This window comes from Elaeis guineensis, chromosome 2, assembly GCF_000442705.2.
Source record: "Elaeis guineensis isolate ETL-2024a chromosome 2, EG11, whole genome shotgun sequence".
Lineage (NCBI taxonomy): Eukaryota > Viridiplantae > Streptophyta > Magnoliopsida > Arecales > Arecaceae > Elaeis > Elaeis guineensis.
The window spans coordinates 127,368,629-127,377,764 of NC_025994.2; the positions used below are offsets into that span (position 1 = coordinate 127,368,629).

The window sequence follows — 9,136 nt, forward strand, 5'->3', positions numbered from 1 at the left end:
AAAGCAAATTGACCACTGGCTTATTTCTAGCACACACAGATCCAACCCAACCATTCACGTGAAGTGTTGTAAATCACCGTATACAATTACCATAACAAAAAGTGGTGTGATTGAGAGGAAGCAGCAGAACAATTTGCAACCACACAAATCTGCTTGCAAGATATGGTTGATTTCTTGAACAATTTGCTACCACAAATGTTAAGTGCTGCACAACTGGTTTGAAACTCGAAACATGACTAGGTTTCTCGAACTAATACTGGATGGGCCCAAAACTCGGAAAATCTAAATTTTCAAAAGAAAAATTCAGACGACGGTCTCGGCTGCCTTTAAGACTTCGTTGCTCTGGTTTGACTCCATCAGACCTGATCAAATCAATAGTGCCCGAAAAGACTTGCAATTTCAAAAGAACATCTTTTTAAGATAAATCAAAAAGCAAATATCCGACCGTTTTCTTTTTTGGGGGTGGGGGGGTGCCAAATTTCTAACCATTCATTACCAGTATGAAAATATAACAAGCATTTCCAGAGGAAAAGGATAAAGACAAGCTTCTGGCGTAATATACACACCACACCTCAAAAGGCTCAAGATTGATACGGCTAGCTCCAATTTTTCCCAACAGAATCATGAAAAACAGAAGCCCGGATCCTCTATGCTTGTGCACAGTATACTCGCCGTATGCCCCGCGCATGATTAATGTGTACAACAGGCCCTGCAGATGCAGAAGTACCGATGCTATCGTGGTGACCTGGACTCCACGTCCCATGTTCAGACGAGTGTTTCCCTAGTTATTCCGCAAAATAAAATGCCCCTGTTTCAGTCTGGATAACCAAAAGAGAAACGACTATCTGTGCATCTTGTATCCACCCACTCAACCTCGAAGAAATCGTGCCAGTAATCAAGGATGGTTGGCAATCTAATTAACTAATCCTCATAGTTCCAAACCTTCCATTCCATATTGCATGAGCTCACAACGTCAGCAGCCATCCCCCGCGATGCACCAACTCTGATCAGCAATAAAGGTTTCAACTCTTTCCCTGCACATTCATTGTTCATCATAGATCGTATCAGCATACTTGATGGCAGCGGCAGAAAGTGTCAAAACTGCTCTATGGGAGGAGGTTGTCTTACAGGAGACCAACAAATCAAAGATCCAAATCCTCCAGCTGATTCATCAAAATGTAAAGCATGCTCAGCCAGAGGTAGAAGACCACCCCCAGGGGACCTCTTCTAAAAATATCTCCAATATCCAAAACATGCATGTCCATGTGAACATGCATGCGCACAGAAGCACACCTGCAACCACGCAGGCGCGCACGCGCACACACACAGAGCCAGCCTGTCAAAGCTCCAAGAGTCTGGAACAGCAGGTTTGTTATCCTAAAAGCTTCATCTCATTGTTGAAGAGAGCAATTAGATGAGAAAAACTACATCTCTGAACAAGGGTAGCAAGCTTGAAGCTTTTACACGCGCACACAAAATCCTAGCCATAACAACAGCCATCTGAGTTGTGCATGAAATGACAGGATGGTCACAACAGTAAATAAAAATATTTCACTCCATCCTGGTATGCTGAAAATTTTGCTGATATTTTAAGCTCTCTAAGTCTCTTGCTTCGACCCTTTTGTAGAACTTGCATCTCAATAGAGTAAGATGCCATGCCTCCAGATTAGCAAGAAGCTCTGAAGATATGTACTTTCACCAAAAGATTAAAACAATGAAACATCATCTTTAATTGTAACATATTGAACTTCATCTACCAGATTAAAAACTATATCTTTCACAGCATGCCGATCCATCCACCTGAACAAGTCCAGCATCATAGATACTGCGCCTGAGAAAAGCAGAATAGGTCCAATAAAGTTCAGTAGCAACAATTATAACCATTATATCATCCATACCATGGCATAAAGTTCTTTGGGAACAATACAGAGCTTGTGTATTTTCAAGTGCTGCATATAAAACCAGTATAAGCGTATCATTGTTATGCAGTGGCATGCATGGCGAATTGGCATCTTTTGATATTTGTAGAACAATATTAATGCGGAAGGTATTCAACTAACTGTTAATCAAAAGTTTCTACCCTTCAGTATAAGAAAATACAAGTTGGATTAACTCAATTAAATGCAAAACTATACAAAATCCATCAACAATTCAAAAGTATTACTTTGTATACTTTCTTTTGCTGAATGAAATACTAACTCACACCCAATGTCAAGATCCAAGTTAAAATCTTGAAGTTGATGAATGGTTGCTTTTAGTTTTTTGCTTTGCATCTTGAGCTGTAACGCATTCCATTGCTATGTTCTGTTTAACCCAGTAATAATGTTGTTCAATGTTTAACTCGTATAGCAGAGAGTTTCAAATGTAGTGCATTCAGATGTTTAATCTAACCAGTAGGCAGTGTCATGCTAGTTCGGTTTTATTAAAGTTGCTACATGAACCTAATGGCTCAAACAATTCATTGAGATGTTTATAAGTTGCCGTATTCATCTTGCATGTATTAGAGGGGATCAAGAGGAAGGAGTAAGTAGTCATGCATGCACATTCACCACATTTGGAAACACAACAGAAAAATCTCCAGCACACTATACATAACATGGAAAAATGACTCAAGGATATCAAAAGAGGGCATGATGGGAAGCGACCATGAGTTGTCTAACAAGATGTCAGATTATATGTTATGAAATGCAGAATTTCTTTCTAACAAGCAGAAAAACTCTGAAACAAGGGTTAACAAAAGAATAAAGGCGTCACAAAAGCACAGAAAGTATCGAAAACACTAAAGCACGGAGGCACAAACCTTCCATGGCTTCTAATTATCACCAAAATGACCCACCAATAATATAATTCATCCAATTAATTCCAAGAAACTTTTCCTCTTAAACAAACTGTATACTACTACATACATCCATCTCAAATGCTTCAAACTGAAGACTAATTTCATAACTTCCAAATCAACACATCCGGGAATTGGGTGTGTGGAGTTGCTACCTCCAAATACTGTACTCTATTACAACAATACTGTAACTATTACTGTTCCTACAATAGAACATCCCCCTCAGATTGTTTGCTGATAGAATTCCTGCACAGCTATTCCTTGAAATAAAATAAGTTAAACATACAGTCTAACAAAAGAACAGTAATGGCAAAGAAAAATATAGTCAGTGCAACATCCTGAACAAATGTATGCGGATTGAATTGTGCCTGTATTAAAGTATGCAAACATATTTTGAAATGGTTTTTGTTGTTTATGATGTTCTAGTTTGGAAATACTGCATGTATTGCTTCTCAGATTTTAAATAATTCAAGTAATATATAAAATGAAATGCTTCTTGAATATCAGATGCCTTTTTTGAGCATTTATAAGTTTTCATTTTCTGAGTTCTGTAAAGTATTCCAAGCATGCATACTTTGTTTCGAAAGATCTTGTTGAATTCTTCTAGATCTAAACCCATGCAATTTTTTAAGTTTATGTTATACTATTTGAGTAAGCCATCCACAAAAATGGAACAGAATATTCCAAAAAAGGCCAACATGCTTGAGGTAACAATTGCCTTAGTTTGTGGGTGCCTGTGACTGGACACAGAAAACCAGAATTAGCAAGTTATGAAAGTGAGCATAAATCTACCGAGTATGTCTTGATTTTTTTTTTTTAAAAAAAAAAAATCACAATCTACATAACATTGGATGTGACCATCAACTTCTTATACAGTGCAATCAATTTTCATGTGGTGAGTCATACATCAAAGGTCCACAGCTAGTCTGAAAGAAGTGACGAGAAATGGAAGACACCACTTATCACCTTATACTGTCTAATTTTTGTCAAAATATGATGAAAATGCTGCAAGAATGTCTGAAGTGTATAATAGATGACAAACACTCCCATCATCCTGTCCCGATGGCAAGCTTTATGAGCTACCAACTTTGGCCCAGAAAAATGCATGAAGAATATGAAATATATCCTCAATATTGAGTACATAATGTCAGATTCTATGGATGACATCAAAGTACTCCAAAATTGATCTAATAGATCAGAATAAAAGATAACAGCTGAACACAAAGGAGCTGCTTATACGTAAGAGATTCTGAATCAATTGACCAATAAAACATACCAAAAGAAAAGGGGGAAAACAAATTGAAAATGCAAGCCTCAGCATGAAACATAGAACAACAGGCATATGTTCGAATATGACGGTTCCTGATGCCCTCATCAACCACATACATCTTTGAACCTGTTCATTCTTATCGGAAAAAGAACATATTATGCATCACGATGAGCTGCAACCCTTTCTCTAGAGAACAAACTCAAACAGACAAGCACTGGTACATGCATGCATGAGTGCGCTCCCAAAACCCAATCACAAGAGAACTGAAAGATGATGCATTCAATTGTCCATCTTACCAAAGCTACGATAGTCCCCTTTGGCCTAGGAAATTTTGTTGCTTTATGAAAGTTATATCATACAAAAAGTCTACTAATGTTAATTGGAATAAAATATGAATATTCACATAATCCCGGCTGATTGGTTCATGGTAGCAACCCACAACCCCATCCAAAAAGAAAAACCCCAAACCACCAATGGAACCAAATGGGGGACAAGCGGAGCGGGGATAGAATCTTGGTTCTGAAGCCCTATAGGGGCAGCAATATTGTGCCTGTGCTTTCAGTGCTGAACCTTCCAAACATAAGAATGGAATGATTTTTCATTGCTTCTAGTCTTCTCTTTTGATTACACTAAGATTTTGCGCCAATCAAGATTCGCTATCTTGATATCAGACCCTGTATTAGTACCATCCTATTACAATGTTGGTATATGATATGGCACAAAATGGTGAGACATACCAAGTGTTGGTATGGTATGAGATTACGTACTAGTTCGATACTGATATGATACTGTATGCTTGATATGGTATTGTACATTACCAACCGGTATGGCAAACCTTGGCGCCAATATTCAATAATTCAAGAAATACATGAAACAAAATGCTTATTGTGATATCATGTAAATTTGGATGCAATTCCACACATATGCTCTCATTTGCTGAGTTATGTTTCGATGTGTTCAGCACCTACAACCATTGCTTCTAAACTCCTGTTATCTTAAGATTGTTTGGACTTAAGACCACAACTTTTAAGATTGTCTGCAATCCGTGATCAGATTTGTTATAAACTTTAAGCCTAAAAATACAGTTCGCCATTGCCTTAGTTTATAGATGCTTGTGACATGCACACAATATAAGCAAGTTATGAAATTTAAAGATATAAGGTAGCTTGGAACTTGGAAAAAGGTTTTGGAAATAAAAATATTGATATGTATATCATGGGGTTCATTTATGGATCTTGGTTTAATTTTCCCCAGTAGATCATATATCCCAGTTATGCAGCTAGCCTGAAATGGAAGTGACAAAAGATATAGAAGATACCAACTTTACATCATATGCTGACTTAATGTCTCAAAATCAGCTGAAATTGTTTCCATAACATCCAAACCGTAAACTAGGTGACAAACCCCATCACAATCTTGGCCCTGCAGCAAGCTATATAAGCATTCCAACTTTGGCCCTGAAAAGTGCATGGGGAATATCAAATATGTCCTCAAGACGGAATACTTTTACAGTATCAAATTCGCTAAGCATAGAAGCACATTGGATCACAACAAGAGGCCTCTTCTAAAGAAAGTTCAAATTAAAGCAACTTAATAAAACTGAGGCGGTAAAAGAAAGAAAACAAATTATGATTGCAATCCCTGAGCATGAACCCTTAGGATTTTAACTCCAAATATGAACCATATAATGTTATGCACATATTCAGATAATGAGGGCTCAAAATGCCCTTGGCAACCAGCATTTCTTTGAAACTGCCAAATTCTTGTATGAGAAACACAACTGAATTGGAAAAAGCTCAGCCTCTCCACTAAGAATACAAATTAGTCACCCATCAACTGTTATGTAAATGTGCATGATTGGTTGATTGTCCATCTTGACAAAGCTTGATGAGAGCAAGCAGGTAAGCAAATGCCTCCTTTAGGCAATAAACTTAAATAGCATCAACCAAATCCATGTAAAAAAATTTAAATAAATTGTTAACAATTTGCTGAAGACCATCACTTTAGAAATTGTTCGTCATTCCACTATACAATAAGGATGGATAATATAGAAGGTATAACAACTACACAAACTAACACAGATTGAGCCAGGAGACCTTCAATGCTAAAATATTCCACTGCTTTATGAAAAGTAGTATCATACAAGAAAAATAACTCGCCACAGAAATTTACTGTTGCATCATCAAAACCTGAATACCCATGTACACATTAATGCCTGCTTTACAGTGCCATGGAGGAATTAAGGCAGAAGTAGTAGAAAGTAAAGTGTAAGGGACCCTACAATGAGCTAAAAAAAGTGTTCTGAGAACTATGATGAATATCTGTTTTGGCAGATGCAAGATACCTTAGCTCTAATAGATGTTCATCATTTGATATGTGCAGCATAAGGCGGAGGTTAGTCATCAATGCTTCCTTTTCCCAACTTAAGGGCCCAGATGCATATAATGCCAACATGGTGGAATGATAAGCATGTAACTCTAAATGATGAATTTCTTCTTCCAGTGCCTTTTTTGCATGAAGAGGAAAATCTCTTCCTGATACACAAGAAGAATCAGCGTCATCAAAATGATTATCCAAACCTTGGGGTGGGCTTGCAATAGGATAGTGGAAAGACCTATACAGACTTTTGCTAGGACTACAACTACCAACAGAAGATGAAACACTCTCAGCATCATTAGGACCTACACTTCCTATGAAACGATAGCCAACATCAGCTAGTGGTTTTTGCTTGTCTGAGCCCATTTCATAAATTCGGTGGTTTAAGGAAGCATGCATGTATTTTTCACCAAGCATTTTACGTGGTGAAGCAACAGCATCTACCTTTTCTAGTAATTGAGATGAATGCCTTCCAATGATTTGTTGATGCTTTCCTTCTTTCTGGACTGCTCTCATCTTTCTGTTGGTTCCAGTGCATGTATCAACTGGGAGTGATCTTTTCTTCATGCTTCTTGAAGTGGGTTCTGCATATCCATTATTATTTTCGACACAAATTTGCTCATCTACCCCATATTTCTCCAACTCTATGCAGGACTGGGGTAATTGGGAACTGAACTTTACAATTTTGGTCTGGCTGTTCATAAGTCCATCATTACATCTTCCGGATTCCTGCAAGCAAGTGCCGAACAATTAGACAATAGAAACGAATAAGAAAGGCAAAAAAAAAAAAAAAAAAATTGACAGCTATCTTAAACATCAAATAAGTCAATTACAAATGTTTTCATGATGACTCTAAACTGAAATCAGGACTCAGAAGCAATTAAATAAGCCAATTAAAGCAATAAGAGTAACAAAGCATAGAAAGTCAAATGTAACTACTCAGTAAAAAGGTAAATCTAATGATGTTTCAAAGGGGGAAAAACAGCATGCTCTTAAAGCATCACAGCAAAATGACTGTTCATCCCTTGAAAAAGAATCTAATATTAAAAACAGGATTTTATGATGCTACCTTCTGAATCACAACCCATTTGTTGTCCTGCCAAGATTGTCGCACCCTGAGATCCGATATATGGACTCTGAATTCCCTGAAGGATCCAAGGAGTCTTACAAAATAGAAATCCCTAGCAACAACCTTTGACACTTCTGCAAGCTTCCACGAGTTGTTGTCAAAGACCTCAACAATGTCACCAGCAACCCAGCTCCTCGGCACCTTAACAGGAGGAGGACGTGGCCTGATAGCCTTTCTTGGTACTCTTTCCACAGCACCATCCATGTCTGGCAAATATTGATCGTACCTAACACTGTAGGTATGCCCATTCCCAGAGATGATCTCGGCACACCACCAGGAGCCTGAGGGCACTTCCCTCTTGTTCAATACCTCCACCTTACTCCCTTTCTTGAACCTCAAGAGCGCCATGATGTCAAAATCCAGATTTCTAAATCCTGGTGGAAGGAAATCGCAAATGAGATCCAATTGCTAACTCTGAAGCAAGATCATGACCTAATAATTGGATCACAAAACATCAACTGAAGATTATCAAGACGCACATAAAAAAGAAAAAGAAGAGAACTATAAACATGATGTCAAATTGCATTGACAACTACTGCAGAATCTTGATGAGAACCATACAGAAGAACGCATCAACTGAAGCAGATGGCAATGAAAGAAGCCACAAATCTTTCACCATAAACTAATTAGTACACAGGGAAAAAACATTGGTCTACCGAGGAAAACACAAAAATCAAGAAACTAATTGTATACAGACAAGTCATACAGACCAATAATTGGTTAAATCATCATCCCATGATCGAAAGCATCATCGATCATCAAAGTTTCAAATTTCTCAGATTAACAGCATAAAATATCTATTTCAGAAGATGATCGCAAGAGTTGTGTGCACTGATACTCTTCAAGACCCTTGTAATAATCCAAACCCTAGCCAAGATAGATTTCTCATAAAATCTTATAGTACGCCGATACTCAGGAGATAATCAAATGAAAAATAAATATATAAATTATACAAAAAATTACAAGTAAAAATTGAAAACGTATTTAAAAAAATCGCGGATCGTCGAAGCATCGCAATAGAAAATAAGAGACGAAAACTCGATTTCATCCGCTAGATTCAACGTCGAATCCAAAACTTAGAAATTCTTATCAAAAAGGAACGCCAAATTTCGGTTGAGATTTAGAAAAACTCCACTGACCTCTCTCGACGAAGACGGCGACGAAGAAACTCAAAAGATCGATCGAACGGAAGAACGGAGAAGGAGATAATTCTTTTCTTTCTCTCCTTTCTCTCCAAGCGTCCTCCCCTTCCCGTTTCCTCCTCTCCCTTCCAGGGAGTAATTTTTAGTCGGGGATTTAAAAGGGGTTACGGAAATTATGAAACGGAATTGAAGAAGCTATCAAATTCGACAATCTGCGTCTGGTCAAGTCCGGGAGTCTTGCGCGAACTGAGAACGGTCCGTCAATGTCAGCCGTCCGATCTGTACGTTAATTGTTTCTTTCCTTGATATAGGGTGACGGTATCATCTACGGTGGGGAATAATGAAACAGTCGAGATGAGTTATTTCGGGCACTTCGGTAGTTT

At 37.9% G+C, this 9,136-nt stretch overlaps 1 protein-coding gene across 13 annotated transcripts; it reads right to left on the reverse strand.

Annotated features, from left to right (window-relative positions):
* Nucleotides 1–469: 469 nt before the first annotated feature.
* LOC105043194 (uncharacterized) lies at nt 470–8,906 on the reverse strand. Of its 13 annotated transcripts, none has more exons than XR_012138326.1 (6): nt 8,751–8,904; nt 7,552–8,043; nt 6,451–7,211; nt 5,511–5,563; nt 1,758–1,831; nt 470–1,679 (listed from the first exon to the last, which is right to left on the reverse strand). XR_012138326.1 is itself a non-coding variant. In XM_073251052.1 (5 exons), exons 2-4 carry the CDS (start codon nt 7,957–7,959, stop codon nt 1,762–1,764), a joined length of 1,239 nt encoding a protein of 412 aa, XP_073107153.1. In that variant the 5' UTR covers nt 7,960–8,043; nt 8,751–8,904; the 3' UTR covers nt 470–1,679; nt 1,758–1,761. The 13 variants fall into 13 exon arrangements, 6 of the variants coding, with proteins under 6 accessions (XP_073107153.1, XP_029118519.1, XP_010919066.1 ...); XR_012138325.1 differs by having other exon boundaries at nt 5,429–5,563; XR_012138324.1 differs by having other exon boundaries at nt 5,425–5,563.
* Nucleotides 8,907–9,136: the final 230 nt, after the last annotated feature.